The sequence below is a fragment of the Bos taurus genome, chromosome 16 (genome assembly GCF_002263795.3).
Source record: "Bos taurus isolate L1 Dominette 01449 registration number 42190680 breed Hereford chromosome 16, ARS-UCD2.0, whole genome shotgun sequence".
NCBI lineage: Eukaryota > Metazoa > Chordata > Mammalia > Artiodactyla > Bovidae > Bos > Bos taurus.
In genome coordinates this window covers 75,851,992-75,867,808 of record NC_037343.1, presented here as the reverse complement: position 1 = coordinate 75,867,808, position 15,817 = coordinate 75,851,992, and the positions used below count along the sequence as shown (strand labels likewise).

At 37.9% G+C, this 15,817-nt stretch overlaps 1 protein-coding gene across 2 annotated transcripts in view; it reads left to right on the top strand.

Moving 5' to 3' along the window:
• Nucleotides 1-15,817, top strand: part of LOC616002 (membrane cofactor protein) — a 61,017-nt gene that overhangs the window by 19,295 nt on the left and 25,905 nt on the right. For both annotated transcript variants that reach the window (XM_059875835.1, XM_024976601.2), the window contains exons 4-6: nt 3,069-3,154; nt 7,848-8,045; nt 13,483-13,665. In XM_059875835.1, the coding sequence (XP_059731818.1) occupies nt 3,069-3,154; nt 7,848-8,045; nt 13,483-13,665 (467 nt within the window). The remainder of the gene's footprint in view (nt 1-3,068; nt 3,155-7,847; nt 8,046-13,482; nt 13,666-15,817) is intronic.

Below are 15,817 nucleotides of genomic sequence, written 5' to 3'. Positions count from 1 at the left end.
CACCCCCTGCTTCCTCAGGACACCTTTCAAGATCCATAGGTAGTTCTGACCCAGGATCCTATGAAGTTATTGCTTTTGCCTTTGTTCCTGGTGTCTATGAGACTTTTGTGTACCCTTTTAGAGTGAAGTCTCTGTTTCTCCCAGTCCTGTGAGCTCCTGTAATCAAGCTCTGGTGGCTTTCAAAGCCAGATGCTCTGGGATCTCCTCTTCCCAGTGCTGGAGTCTTGGGCTAGGGGCACGTCATTTGGACTCAGAATTCACTCTAGTGGTAAAACCTCTATAATTATTCTCCAATTTGTGGGGCACCCACCTAAGGGAATGGGATTTGATTATATTCCTAATCTGCCCTCCTACCAGTCTCTTTGTGGTTCCATCTTTTTGTTTCTAGCTCTAGGGCACCTCTTCTGGTAGGCTTCCGTCTTTTTCGATGATGATTGTCCTGTAGATTGTTGTGATTTTGGTATTCTTGTTAGAGGATGTGAGTTCAGGGTCCTTCTACTCTGCCATCTTAGCTGCTCTGTCTTTGTCTTTTGAGAGTTTGATTATTATGTGTCTTAGTGTGGACTTCTTTGAGTTCTTTTCACCTGGAAGTTGTATTTGTGTTTCTCATCAAGTTTTGGAAGTGGTCTGCCATTATTGTTAAAATGTTCTCTCTGTCGCTTTCTATCTCTCCTCTCCCTCTGAGATTCCCCTGGTGTGTATGATCCACTTGATGATGTCACACAAGTCCTTTAGGGACTGCTCATTTTTCTTTACTCTTTTTTCTTTCTGTTGCTCAGATTCAATAACTTCGCCCATTCTATATTTAGGTTCACTAATTCTTCTTTCTGTCTGCTCAAATTTTCTTTAAATCCCTCTACTGAATTTTTTATACCAGGTATTGTACTTTAAGCCCAGAATTCCTTCTTGATTTCTTCTTAGGTTATCTGTCTCCTCATGATGGGCTTCCTAGGTGGCACAATGGTAAAGAATATGCCTGTCAATGCAGGAGACATGAGAGATGAGGGATGGATCCCTGAGTTGGGAAGATACTCTGGAGTAAGAGATGCCAACCAACTCCAGTGTTCTTGCCTGGAAAATTTCATGGCAGAGAAGCCTGGCAAGCTGCAGTCCATGGGGTCACAGTCAGACACAACTGAGCGGGCACACATGAGCATTCTCCTTATGACTGTTCTGCTTTGCTCATACATCATTTTCTTGATTTTCTGCACATCTTTCTTTAGTTGTTTGAGCATATTTAAGATAGTCCTTGTCTAATCTATCTGTCATCAGATGTTTTTCAGGAGCAGTTTCTGTTCATTTAATTTTATTTTTATTTTGAATGGGCCATACTTTCCTGTTTCTTTGTATGCCTGGTGATTTTTTGTGGAATACTAGACATTGGAATTTAATAATATGGTAACTTTGGAAGTCAGATCCTCCCCTTTCCCTGGACATTGCAGTTTTTGTTATTGTTTTTTGATTGCTGTAGGATATTTCTCTGCCAGAAATCAGCCTGAGTTGTAAACTGAAGGTCTTCTCAGGCCATTTCTGAGTTTTTCCCTGAATATGCACACTTACTTTCTAAATTTCCCCTCATATGCAGTTGTTTTTGAATGTCTAATCTTTAATTATTGGCTCCTGAAGCATTAAAATGAAGTTGAAAGCAAAAATCAAATTGGAAGCAAATGGTGCTCGATCTTTAAATCCCATGTAATTCACTTCAACCAACAAGGAAGGTCCTTGCAAGCATCAGCAAGACATGACAACAATGGCTACCCACCATTTCCTGTGATCAGGAACAAAAGTCAGCAATCAGAGTACAAATCCTTGGTTCTTGGAGGACAGTCCTTTCTGGGTGCTCTGCCTCCTGCAATCTGTGTGTGAGCTGCTCAGGAACACATGCACAGCTGCCTGCTACACTGCTGAGAGTGGGAATGGGTAGCTGCTATTTTCCTAAGAGCTAAAATTGACTGAAATGAATGTGATTTTCCTGTCTGAGTTTTCCTCTGGAACTTACAATTCTTCAACAGACTCCAAAGCCCAAAAATAGTGACATCAGGCAGACTCTGCCCTTGTAGTTTTTGTCGAGTTATGGAGACAGATTCCTAGTGCCTCCAACTCTGCCACCTTCTCCAAGTCCTCTCCTAAAACACTACAATATACAAAAATGAGGGAACTTGATGGACAAGTCTACTAGAACCCTGTGCAAGCAGTTTCACTGATTAGTTTTAAATTGATCAAATAAAGATATTAGAACGTCCTGTCATAGATATAGAGAGCCTATTAGGCACTTTGAGAGGTTCCAAAAACTTAAAGCATAGACTGTTCTCAAAAAAAATAAAAAAATTGAAACACAATATATACTAGTATAATATATTAAAGCAAAATAGTAAATAAGAAGTGACGAATACATAAAATTATTTATGATCATTACAATGAGAGTCCAGAGGGAGGAGAGAGCACTGTGAATTTAAATTATCAGAAAAGATTAAGAGAAGATTGCATTAAGTAGCAGTCCTAAGCTGTTCCTAGGAAGATATTCTGATCTAAAGAATATTAAAAAGAGCTAAAACTTACCCAGCACTCACTATGTGTCAGATGCTACCTTATTCTCTAAACAATCCCATGAGGTATGCTATTGTGTCATTTACATAGATGAGGAAATTGAACAAGAAAAACAGTAGAAAGACTTTCCCAAGCTCAAATAACAAGTCCGTCATGCAACTAGAATTTGAATCCAGGCAGCCAAGCTCTAGAGCCTGGTCTCTCTTTCTCAGTTCTAACTGAACACAGTGGTGGGAGCAAAAGCTTAGAGGTGAAAGTGATGCATTTGCCAGAGAGAGCAAAGATGCCAGCCTGACAGCATGACAGTCATGGAGGCTTTTTGCTGTGGGTCAATGTGTGTTCACAGGCAATAACTCTTTATTTGATTAGAATTGCAGACTTGGTTAGCACTTTCATTTTTATCATGTCACTTAAGAAACGTCTCCCTCCAAGTACTAGAGTATAGAAAAACAGCCAGATACAAGTTTTCATTATTATGTGTGCTGTTAAAGAAATAGTAACCTTTTCTTTTTTCTATTTAGTTATTTCTTAAGAGGAAAACCTATTATAATTTGTAACCTTATTGGAGAGAATGTGTCTTGGAGTGATACAATTCCACACTGTGAAAGTAAGTAAATTCTCACTTTAGAATTTAGATCAAGAATGTTCAAACTTTTTGGCTTCAGGATCTGTTTTTGCTTTTATTTTTTTTAATTTTATTTTATTTAACTTTACAATATTGTATTGGTTTTGCCATATATCAAAATGAATCTGCCACAGGTATACATGTGTTCCCCATCCTGAACCCTTCTCCCTCCTCCCTCCCCATACCATCCCTCTGGGTCGTCCCAGTGCACCAGCCCCAAGCATCCAGTATCGTGTATCGAACCTGGACTGGCGACTCATTTCATATATATTATACATATTTCAATGCCATTCTCCCAAATCTTCCCACCCTCTCCCTCTCCCACAGAGTCCAAAAGACTGTTCTATACATCAGTGTCTCTTTTGCTGTCTCGTATACAGGGTTATTGTTACCATCGTTCTAAATTCCATATATATGTGTTAGTATACTGTATTGGTGTTTTTCTTTCTGGCTTACTTCACCCTGTATAATAGGCTCCAGTTTCATCCACCTCATTAGAACTGATTCAAATGTATTCTTTTTAATGGCTGAGTAATACTCCATTGTGTATATGTACCACGGCTTTCTTATCCATTCATCTGCTGATGGACATCTAGGTTGCTTCCATGTCCTGGCTATTATAAACAGTGCTGCGATGAACATTGGCGTACAAATGTCTCTTTCCTTTCTGGTTTCCTCAGTGTGTATGCCCAGCAGTGGGATTGCTGGATCATAAGGCAGTTCTATTTCCAGTTTGTTACGGAATCTCCACACTGTTCTCCATAGTGGCTGTACTAGTTTGCATTCCCACCAACAGTGTAAGAGGGTTCCCTTTTCTCCACATCCTCTCCAGCCTTTATTACTTGTAGACTTTTGGATCACAGCCATTCTGACTGGCGTGAAATGGTACCTCATGGTGGTTTTGATTTGCATTTCTCTGATAATGAGTGATGTTGAGCATCTTTTCATGTGTTTGTTAGCCATCTGTATGTCTTCTTTGGAGAAATGTCTATTTAGTTCTTTGGCCCATTTTTTGATTGGGTCATTTATTTTTCTGGAATTGAGCTGTAGGAGTTGCTTGTATATTTTTGAGATTAGTTGTTTGTCTGTTGCTTCATTTGCTATTATTTTCTCCCATTCTGAAGGCTGTCTTTTCACCTTGCTTATAGTTTCCTTTGTTGTGCAGAAGCTTTTAAGTTTAATTAGGTCCCATTTGTTTATTTTTGCATTTCCAATATTCTGGGAGGTGGGTCATAGAGGATCCTGCTGTGATGTATGTCAGAGAGTGTTTTGCCTATGTATTCCTCTAGGAGTTTTATAGTTTCTGGTCTTACATTTAGATCTTTAATCCATTTTGAGTTTATTTTTGTGTATGGTGTTAGACAGTGTTCTAGTTTCATTCTTACAAGTGGTTGACCAGTTTTCCCAGCACCACTTGTTAAAGAGATTGTCTTTAATCCATTGTATATTCTTGCCTCCTTTGTCAAAGATAAGTTGTCCATATGTGTGTGGATTTATCTCTGGGCTTTCTATTTTGTTCCATTGATCTATATTTCTGTCTTTGTGCCAGTACCATACTGTCTTGATGACTGTGGCTTTGTAGTAGAACCTGAAGTCAGGCAGGCTGATTCCTCCGGTTCCATTCTTCTTTCTCAAGATGGCTTTGTCTATTTGAGGTTTTTTGTATTTCCATACAAATTGTGAAATTATTTGTTCTAGCTCTGTGAAGAATACCGTTGGTAGCTTGATAGGGATTGCATTGAATCTATAAATTGCTTTGGGTAGTATACTCATTTTCACTATATTGAGTCTTCCAATCCATGAACATGGTATATTTCTCCATCTATTAGTGTACTCTTTGATTTCTTTCACCAGTGTTTTATAGTTTTCTATATATAGGTCTTTAGTTTCTTTAGGTAGATATATTCCTAAGTATTTTATTCTTTTTGTTGCAATGGTGAATGGAATTGTTTCCTTAACTTCTCTTTCTATTTTCTCATTATTAGTGTATAGGAATGCAAGGGATTTCTGTGTGTTGATTTTATATCCTGCAACTTTACTATATTCATTGATTAGTTCTAGTAATTTTCTGGTGGAGTCTTTAGGGTTTTCTATGTAGAGAATCATGTCATCTGCAAACAGTGAGAGTTTTACTTCTTCTTTTCCAATTTGGATTCCTTTTATTTCTTTTTCTGCTCTGATTGCTGTGGCCAAAACTTCCAAAACTATGTTGAATAGTAATGGTGAAAGTGGGCACCCTTGTCTTGTTCCTGACTTTAGAGGAAATGCTTTCAATTTTTCACCATTGAAGATAATGTTTGCTGTTGGCTTGTCATATATAGCTTTTATTATGTTGGGGTATGTTCCTTCTATTCCTGCTTTCTGGAGAGTTTTTATCATAAATGGATGTTGAATTTTGTCAAAGGCTTTCTCTGCATCTTCATTGCACTCCAGAGAGAAGAAATCCAGCTCCACCCACCAGAATACCGACACAAGCTTCCCTAACCAAGAAACCTTGACAAGCCACCTGTACAAACCCACACACAGTGAGGAAATGCCACAATAAAGAGAACTCCACAAACTGCCAGAATACAGAAAGGACACCCCAAACTCAGCAATTTAAACAAGATGAAGAGACAGAGGAATACCCAGCAGATAAAGGAACAGGATAAATGCCCACCAAACCAAACAAAAGAGGAAGAGATAGGGAATCTACCTGATAAAGAATTCCGAATAATGATAGTGAAGTTGATCCAAAATCTTGAAATCAAAATGGAATCACAGATAAATAGCCTGGAGACAAGGATTGAGAAGATGCAAGAAAGGTTTAACAAGGACCTAGAAGAAATAAAAAAGAGTCAATATATAATGAATAATGCAATAAATGAGATCAAAAACACTCTGGAGGCAACAAATAGTAGAATAACAGAGGCAGAAGATAGGATTAGTGAATTAGAAGATAGAATGGTAGAAATAAATGAATCAGAGAGGAAAAAAGAAAATCTAATTAAAAGAAATGAGGACAATCTCAGAGACCTCCAGGACAATATTAAATGCTACAACATTCGAATCATAGGGGTTCCAGAAGAAGAAGACAAAAAGAAAGACCATGAGAAAATACTTGAGGAGATAATAGTTGAAAACTTCCCATAATGGGGAAGGAAATAATCACTCAAGTCCAAGAAACCCAGAGAATCCCAAACAGGATAAACCCAAGGCGAAACACTCCAAGACACATATTAATCAAATTAACAAAGATCAAACACAAAGAACAAATATTAAAAGCAGCAAGGGAAAAACAACAAATAACACACAAGGGAATTCCCATAAGGATAAACAGCTGATCTTTCAATAGAAACTCTCCAAGCCAGGAGAGAATGGCAAGACATACTTAAAGTGATGAAAGAAAATAACCTACAGCCCAGATTATTGTACCCAGCAAGGATCTCTTTCAAATATGAAGGAGAAATCAAAAGTGTTTTTGCTTTTAAATCAGCAGTTATCCCAAAGAGCTTTTCTTTATGTGCCTTGCTGTGCTAAGTTGCTTCAGTCGTGTCCAACTCTGTGACCTATGGACTGTAGCCCACCCTGGGATTCTCCAGGCAAGAATGCTAGAGTGGGTTACCATGTCACCCTCCTTGGGATCTTCCCCACCCAGAGAATGAACTTGCGTCTCTTATGTCTCCTGTATTGGCAGATGGGTTCTTACTACTAGCGCCGCCTGGGAAACTGTTTCTTTGTGTGATTTATGTCTACTGGTATTCATTTTACTGAAATTAGAATGAAAGTTTTTAAAATCATTTTTTATTAAATCAATTTTAAGACTTGTATAAAGTCAATACATGTTAACATATACACCATATTTTTATGAAAAAATAAAAAATTTCCAAAACAGTGAGAATAGTGGCATTGTTTTACATTTTTTTGCAAATATCTGGCTTAAAGGAAGACATCTGGATTCAGTCTGTTTCAAATTCACACAATTTGTAGATTCTGGGAAATTTCACTATACAGTTACAAGGATGACAGTGAAATGAGACTCTGATCTAGTGAATGGATATGTTTATAAATTATAAGGAATTTCTTAGCTAGTGGTGGATTTTATTATTATTTTTAAATTAATTAATTTTTTTAGTTGAAGGATAATTGCTTTACAGAATTTTGATGTTTTCTGTCAAACCTCAATATGAATCAGCCATAGTCATACATGTATCCCCTCCCTTTTGGAACTCCCTCCCATCTCCCTCCCCACCCCACCCCTCTAGGTTGATACAGAGCCCCTGTTTGAGTTTCCTGGGCCATACAGCAAATTCCCGTTGGCTACCTATTTCACATATGGTAATGTAAGTTTCCATGTAGCCACAAGCATATTTTCTCATTAAATTTTCATCTCTTATGATGTCTAGAACAAAACTTTGCATGTCCTTATAGATAATATAGGAATTTCATATAGATACTTTAATAGGTATTTAAGGAAATGAGTTTGGTTCTTACAAGTTAATTTCTATATGAGTTGAATTTGGGATAATACATTCTCTCATGGAAACTTTCTCTAAATGGGTAATGGATTCACAGTTAACTTCTAGAAATCCTAAGTTAAAGAGCGTATTGAAGGTAGCGCATAGGACTTTACTAATGCTGTCTTACTCTTTCGCCTTTCTTTTGCCTTCGTTTGCTCTTTTTTTCCCTTTTTAAGAGATTTATTGTGGACAACCTCCAAAAATAAAACATGGAAAACACACCAATAGCTACAGGAATATATTTGAATATAACGAATTAATAACTTATAGTTGTGATCCTTCAAATGGACCAGATGAATATTCACTTGTTGGACAGAACAAGCTAATTTGTATTGAACCTAACAAATGGAGTAGTGACCCTCCTCTGTGTAAAGGTAATCATATTTCCATTTATCTCCTTTATTTGTAAATACCGTGGAATACTTTGTAAATAGTTTTGTTGTTGTTCAGTCACTTAGCTGTGTCCGACTCTTTGCAACCTCATGGATTGCAGGACGCCAGGCTTCTCTGTCCTTCACCATTTCTTGGAGCTTGCTCAAACTCATGTCCATTGAGTTTTACCAATAAGTAAATAATTTTTCCAATGAGTAAAACAATCATGAAAGTTTCCTTCCTCTGTTTACATTGACTTCTAATTTAATTTAGGCCAAATTGAATAGAAAATAGTTCTAGTTGTGGGGTTTCCCACTCCTCACCCCAGATGTTACTGACATTCCAGTTTACACATTGTGAACTAATATGTGTGTGTGTATAAAAGTTGGGATTTTTTGCTTCAAAAACAAAAATTCAACACACACTGCCTTAAAAGTAAAGTTTTTCCTTATATTGCAAGATGTCTGAGCATTCTGGCTACAAACAATGACAGGGCAGATTTTTAAAGGCTAACTCTCTCATTGATAATAATGACAAACTCTGGACAAAATATATATTTAAAACAATGTTTAAGGCACTCGAGTGACATGAAGCAAGGAGATGCTAGAGGGGCTTTGACTCTTGGAAGGAAACAATCACCGAGCACAGGATAATGTTTACTCTTTTCAGCTGTGCAGGGAACATTTTCTAAGGGAGATCATACTCTACCACATTCCAAAGAATTAAAATCATTCTGAATACATTATCTGATCAAAATGGAATAAATGCAGAAATTAAAACATCTAGTCTAGAAAATTCTCAAATATTTGAAAATTATGAAAGATACTCATAAATAACCCATAGTTAAGTAACAAGGAAAGTTAGAACATATTCTGAACTGAATAAAAGTGAAAAACATGATATATCAAAATAGCAAAATGTGTATGATAAGCAAAAGCATTGCTTAGAGGGAAATTTATAGCATGAATTTGTGTTAGGAAAAAGAAAAGTCTCAAGTCAATAACTGAAGCTTCCACCTTACAAAACTAAAAAAGAAAGAGCAAACGAACTCAAAATAAGGAGACATAAGATAATCATAAATAGACAAAGATCAATAAAATTGTAAAGAGAAAATAATACAGAAAACCAATGAAACTCTGTGGTTCTTGGAGAAGGTTGATAAATAAAGCTATAACTAGGCTGACAAGAAAGAAAAAAGATATTTAATAAATCAGAGAAAGAAAAATATCATATGGTATCATTTATATAGAAAATCTAAATAATACAACAAACTAGTAAATATAACAAAAAAGAAACAGACTTACAGATACAGAGAACAAGCTACCGGTTATTAGCAGGGAGAGGAAAGAGAGGCAATATAGGGGTAGGGAGCATGGCTATAAGACAGGCTACAAGAATGTGTTGTATGACATGAGGAACATAGTCGCTATTTTGTAATAACCGTAAATGGAATGTTCCCTTTAAAAGCTGTTTAAAAATTAAAAATAAACTTTTACAAAGAATATAAAAGAAGACATTGCTAATATATTATACAGACATTTAAAGGGATGATTAAAGAATACGATGATGATGATAGTTGTAATATCACAAATTCATGCTTATAAATTTGACAACAAATGAAATTAACAAATTGCTTTGAAGAAAAGTTTTCAAAATTCCTTTGAAAAAACAAAAAACAAACCACTTCAGTATTCTTGCCTTGAGAACCCCATGAACAGTATGAAAAGGCAAAAAGATAGGACAAAGAAAGATGAACTCCCCAGGTCAGAAGGTACCCAATATGCTACTGGAGATCAGTGGAGAAATAACTCCAGAAAGAATGAAGGGATGGAGCCAAAGCAAAAACAACACCCAGTTGTGAATGGGACTGGTGATAGAAGCAACATTCCATACTGTAAAGAGCAATATTGCATAGGAACCTGGAATATTAGGTCCATGAATCAAGGCAAATTGCAGGTAGTCAAACAGGAGATGGCAAGAGTGAACATCGACATTCTAGGAATCAGTGAACTAAGATGGACTGGGATGGGTGAATTTAACTCAGATGACCATTATGTCTACTACTGTGGGCAGGAATCCCTTAGAAGAAATGGAGTAGCCATCATAATCAACAAAAGAGTCTGAAATGCAGTACTTGGATGCAATCTCAGAAATGACAGAATGATCTCCATTCGTTTCCAGAGTAAACCATTCAGTATCACGGTAATTCAAGTCTATGCCCCAACCAGTAATGCTTAAGAAGCTGAAGTTGAACAGTTCTATGGAGACCTGCAAGACCTTCTAGAACTAACACCCCAAAAAGATGTCCTTTTCATTATAGGGGACTGAAATGCAAAAGTAAGAAGTCAAGAAACACCTGGAGTAACACGCAAATTTGGCCTTGGAGTACAGAATGAAGCAGGGCAAAGGATAATAGAGTTCTGACAAGAGAATGCACTGGTCATAGCAAACACCCTCTTCCAACAACACAAGAGAAGACTCTGCATGTGGACATCACCAGATGCTCAACACCGAAATCAGACTGATTATATTCTTTGCAGCCAAAGATGGAGAAGCTCTGTACAGTCAGCAAAAACAAGACTGGGAGCTGACTGTGGCTCAGATCGTGAACTTCTTATTGCCAAATTCAGACTTAAATTGAAGAAAGTGGAGAAAACCACTAGACCATTCAGGTATGACCTAAATCAAATCCCTTATGACTATACAGTGGAGTGAGAAATAGATTTAAGGGACTAGATCTGATAGACAGAGTGCCTGATGAACTATGGATGGAGGTTCATGACATTGTACAGGAGACAGGGATCAAGACCATCCCCAAGAAAAAGAAATGCAAAAAAGAAAAATGGCTGTCTGAGGAGGCCTTACAAGTAGCTGTGAAAAGAAGGGAAGTGAAAAGCAGAGGAGAAAAGGAAAGATATACCCTTTTGAATGCAGAGTTCCAACGAATAGCAAGGAGAGATAAGAAAGCCTTCCTCAGCGATAAATGCAAAGAAATAGAGGGAAAAAAATAGAATAGGAAAGAGTAGAGATCTCTTTAAGAAAATTAGAGATACCAAGGGAACATTTCATGCAAAGATGGACTCAATAAAGGACAGAAAGAATACACAGAAGAACTGTACAAAAAAGATCTTCATGACCCAGATAATCACAATGGTGTGATCACTCACCTAGAGCCAGACATCCTGGAATGTGAAGTCAAGTGGGCCTTAGGAAGCATCACTACAAATAAAGCTAGGGGAGGTGATGGAATTCCAGTTGAGCTATTTCAAAGTCCTAAAAGATGATGCTGTGAAAGTGCTGCACTCAATATGCCAGCACATTTGGAAAACTCAGCAGTGGCCACAGGACTGGAAAAGGTCAGTTTTCATTCCAATCCCAAAGAAAGGCAATGCCAAAGAATGCTCAAACTACCACACAATTGCACTCATCTCACACGCTAGTAAAGTAATGCTCAAAATTCTCCAAGCTAGGCTTCAGCAATACGTGAACCGTGAACTTCCTGATATTCAAGCTGGTTTTAGAAAAGGCAGAGGAACCAGAGATCAAATTGCCAACATCCGCTGGATCATTGAAAAAGCAAGAGAGTTCCAGAAAAACATCTATTTCTTGTTTATTGACTATGCCAAAGCCTTTGACTGTGTGGATCACAATAAACTGTGGAAAATTCTTCAAGAGATGGGAATACCAGACCACCTGACCTGCCTCTTGGGAAACCTGTATGCAGGTCAGGAAGCAACAGTTAGAACTAGACATGGAACAACAGACTGGTTCCAAATAGGAAAAGGAGTTCATCAAGGCTATATATTGTCACCCTGCTTATTTAACTTCTATGCAGAGTACATCATGATAAATGCTGGGCTGGGTGAAGCACAAGGTGGAATCAAGATTGCTAGGAGAGATATCAATAACCTCAGATATGCAGATGACACCACCCTTATGGCAGAAAGTGAAGAACTAAAAAGCCTCTTGATGAAAGTGAAAGAGGAGAGTGAAAAAGTTGGCTTAAAGCTCAACATTCAGAAAACTAAGATCATGGTATGTGGTCCCATCACTTCATGACAGATAGATGGGGAATCAGTGGAAACAGTGGCTGATTTTATTTTTCTGGGCTCCAAAATCACTGCAGATTGTGGTTGCAGCCATGAGATTAAGACACTTACTCCTTGGAAGGAAAGTTATGACCAACCTAGGACAGCATATTAAAAAGCAAAGACATTATTTTGCCAACAAAGATCAGTCTAGTCAAGGCTATGGTTTTTCCAGTGGTCATGTATGGATGTGAGAGTTGGACTATAAAGAAAGCTGAGTGCCAAAGAATTGCTGCTTTTGAACTGTGGTGTTGGAGAAGAGTCTTAAGAGTACCTTGGACTGCAAAGAGATCCAAGCAGTCCATCCTAAAGGAGTTCAGTCCTGGGTATTCATTGAAAGGACTGATGTTGAAGCTGAAACTCCAGTACTTTGGCCACCTCATGCGAAGAGTTGACTCATTGGAAAAGACCCTGATGCTGGGAAAGATTGAGGGCAGGTGGAGAAGGGGACGACAGAGGATGAGATGGCTGGATGGCATCAATGACTCAAAGGACGTGAGTCTGAGTGAACTCCGGGAGTTGGTGATGGACAGGGAGGTGATGGCATGCTGCAGTTCATGGGGTCGCAAAGAGTCAGACACGACTGAGTGACTGAACTGAACTTGAAGAAAAATATACCAAAATATCTCCACACAAAGATGTAGGTAGCCTGAATAGTCTTATACCTATTAAGGAAATATAATTTGTATTTAAAAACCTTCCCACAATGAGAACAGAGACCTCCTTGATCTGAGAGATGGCCTTCTTGGGGAATTTACCATACACTGCAGGAATAAATAATAGCACCTCTACACAAACTCTTCAAGAAATTTGAGAAACAAGTGCTTCTCAACTCATTTCATGGGGACTTTACCCTGATACCAAAGGCAGACAAAAAATGTGAAAGAAAATTATAACATGATCCTTACTTAATATAGAACTTCTCAACAAAGGGAAGTCCTGCATGCCACAGTCCATGGAAGTCCTGCATGCCACAGTCCATGGGGTCACAAAGAGTTGGATACAACTGAATGACTGAACAACTACATTGGAGAGAAAGAAATAAAATAGTCCGTATTTACTTACAACATGATTGTCTCAAAAACTGATGTTTTAGCAAGATCGCAAACTATAGGATCAACGTACAAAAATTGTAGGGAGCCAATCAACTATAACAACAGTCTCTTCTACGTGGAAAAAGTACTGTTTTTCTAAATCTGTTTCCCTGGGATTCAATGCACAAATGAAGTCTTCTTTTCCAGTTAGCCTCTTGCTTTTTACTCCTGGCCTCTTTCTTCCCACTTTGCACTGGTTTTTCAGGTCCCGTGTGAAAGCAGCTTTTTATTAATTCTGGAATTTCTCCACTTTCCAGTTGTCAAATGTCAACGGCCATTTCTTGAACATGGAATAATGGTGTCAGGAAGTAGAGACAAATTTTCGTACCAGTCAGTGGTGGTGTTTGAGTGCCTCCAGGGTTTTTACCTGAATGGCAGCAACCTAGTGTTCTGTGGTGGTAATGACACTTGGGAACCTGAGATGCCAACCTGTATTAAAGGTACAAGTGGTTTTTTACTTTTTCTAATTTTGTCTTTTAGTTTTTAAGACTAATTGAAACATTGATAATAATTGAAAAAAATCTTTGTACTTAACTCTGTCTTGTACCCATTTCCATGGCAGATGTATGTCAGAATTTACATAGAATTCTATTGTGATTTGGTATGCTTTATGGAGTCTTAGCACGTTCTGTTTCAAATAACACAGGAGTATGTATTTCTCTTGTTCAGTATTTTTATGTATAAAAATAAATGGGGAACCATCTTTCAAAGTAAACTGAAGCATGAGAATTTTTATCTATTGAAGTCAAGAAAAGAATGAGAGGCGTAATTCATGTAAATGAAATGAAAGCCGTAATCTCACCTGGTTGGCCCTACATTATTTCTTTTTCAGTGGTGATTTCTCTCAATACGAAGATCACAACTTTGAGCCATTCAGATTTAGTATCTTCTTGCTTATATTTTACAAAAAATTCTTTAAATTCATACAATTTACACTCATTCATCATTTTCAGTAATAAAAAGAGGAAGAATATATTCACAGCCATTTAGTTATACTTAGTGATTCTAAAAGTATTTGTTGAGGTCTGCAGATATCAACAGGTATGTAAACTTGGGCAAGGTATGTAAGCTTTACATATGCTTACTTCCATGTAAAGGTTTGTGCTTTCCTCACTGGGTGAAGCAAAGTTAAAATAGGCCCATTTAAACCCTGTAGCACAGTGCCTGGATTTAGAAAGCTCTTTAAAGGCAGCTTGTGTGACTTCCAACATCACATTTAGAGAATATTTTCCAGATCCAAGACTGTGTTTCATTTTCCAGACTGCACCCACTTCTTTTCATAAAACTGGGTAATTTCTGCTGTCACCAGAATAATACCAGTATTTCTACCACCCCCATCATTCCCACCTCATACAATTATTATTTTTCTGTTTACTGGGCATTTTTATTTTGCAACAGAATGTAAATTTCTTAACAACTGAAAAACAGGAAAAGTCCTTACTGAAATGACATGGAGGATTTCTGGCAGGGACTATTTGTCAGCTGCTCTTCCTAAGACTTAAGAGACTATTTGATATGGTGGAAGAAATTGTCTTCCTAATTTCGGGGTTGCTTTATCTGGCTGCTTCTATTTAGTTGCATCAGAAGCTAGAGACAAGAGGAACACTCTGAAGAGGGTTAGCCTGGGCAGGTGCTCTCAGGGTCCTAGCTGGCTCTGCTCAGTCAAATAGCATCATTTCTGTGGGTTCTAGTTTCCTGTTGTCCATTGACACAAACAAATGTCACTTACTGGCTTCTAATGTGTTTCCTATTGTCCAAATAGTTTAGAGTATTGAGGGGCATTATTCATGTTAACATGGTAATTAGAACTCCTTTTTGTAATTCCTGTAAACCTGGTACCCAGTAGCCTCTTTGAGTACTTTGGTGAGTGCTATGAAGTTTTGTGGGGAAAAATATGTTTTTCTGATGGATGAGATATATATGTATATCTCATATATTTATATATAAATATATTTATTTATTTAGAACTGGACATGGAACAATAGACTGGTTCCAAATAGGAAAAGGAGTACGTCAAGGTTGTATATTGTCACCCTGCTTATTTAATTTATATGCAGAGTACATCATGAGAAGTGCTGGGCTGGAAGAAACACAAGCTGGAATCAAGATTGCCGGGAGAAATATCAATAACCTCAGATATGCAGATGCTGCTGCTGCTAAGTCGCTTCAGTCATGTCCGACTCTGTGCGACCCCATGGACTGCAGCCTACCAGGCTTCTCCGTCCATGCGATTCTCCAGGCAAGAACACTGGAGTGGGTTGCCATTTCCTTCTCCAATGCATCAAAGTGGAAAATGAAAGTGAAGTTGCTCAGTCGTGTCTGACTCTTAGCGACCCCATGGACTGCAGCCTACCAGGCTCCTCCATCCATGGGATTTTCCGGGCAACAGTACTGGAGTAGGGTGCCATTGCCTTCTCCATATGCAGATGATACCACCCTTATAGTAGAAAGTGAAGAGGAACTAAAAAGCCTCTTGATGAAAGTGAAAGTGGAGAGTGAAAAAGTTGGCTTAAGGCTCAACATTCAGAAAACGAAGATCATGGCATCCGGTCCCATCACTTCGTGGGAAATAGATGGGGAAACAGTGTCAGA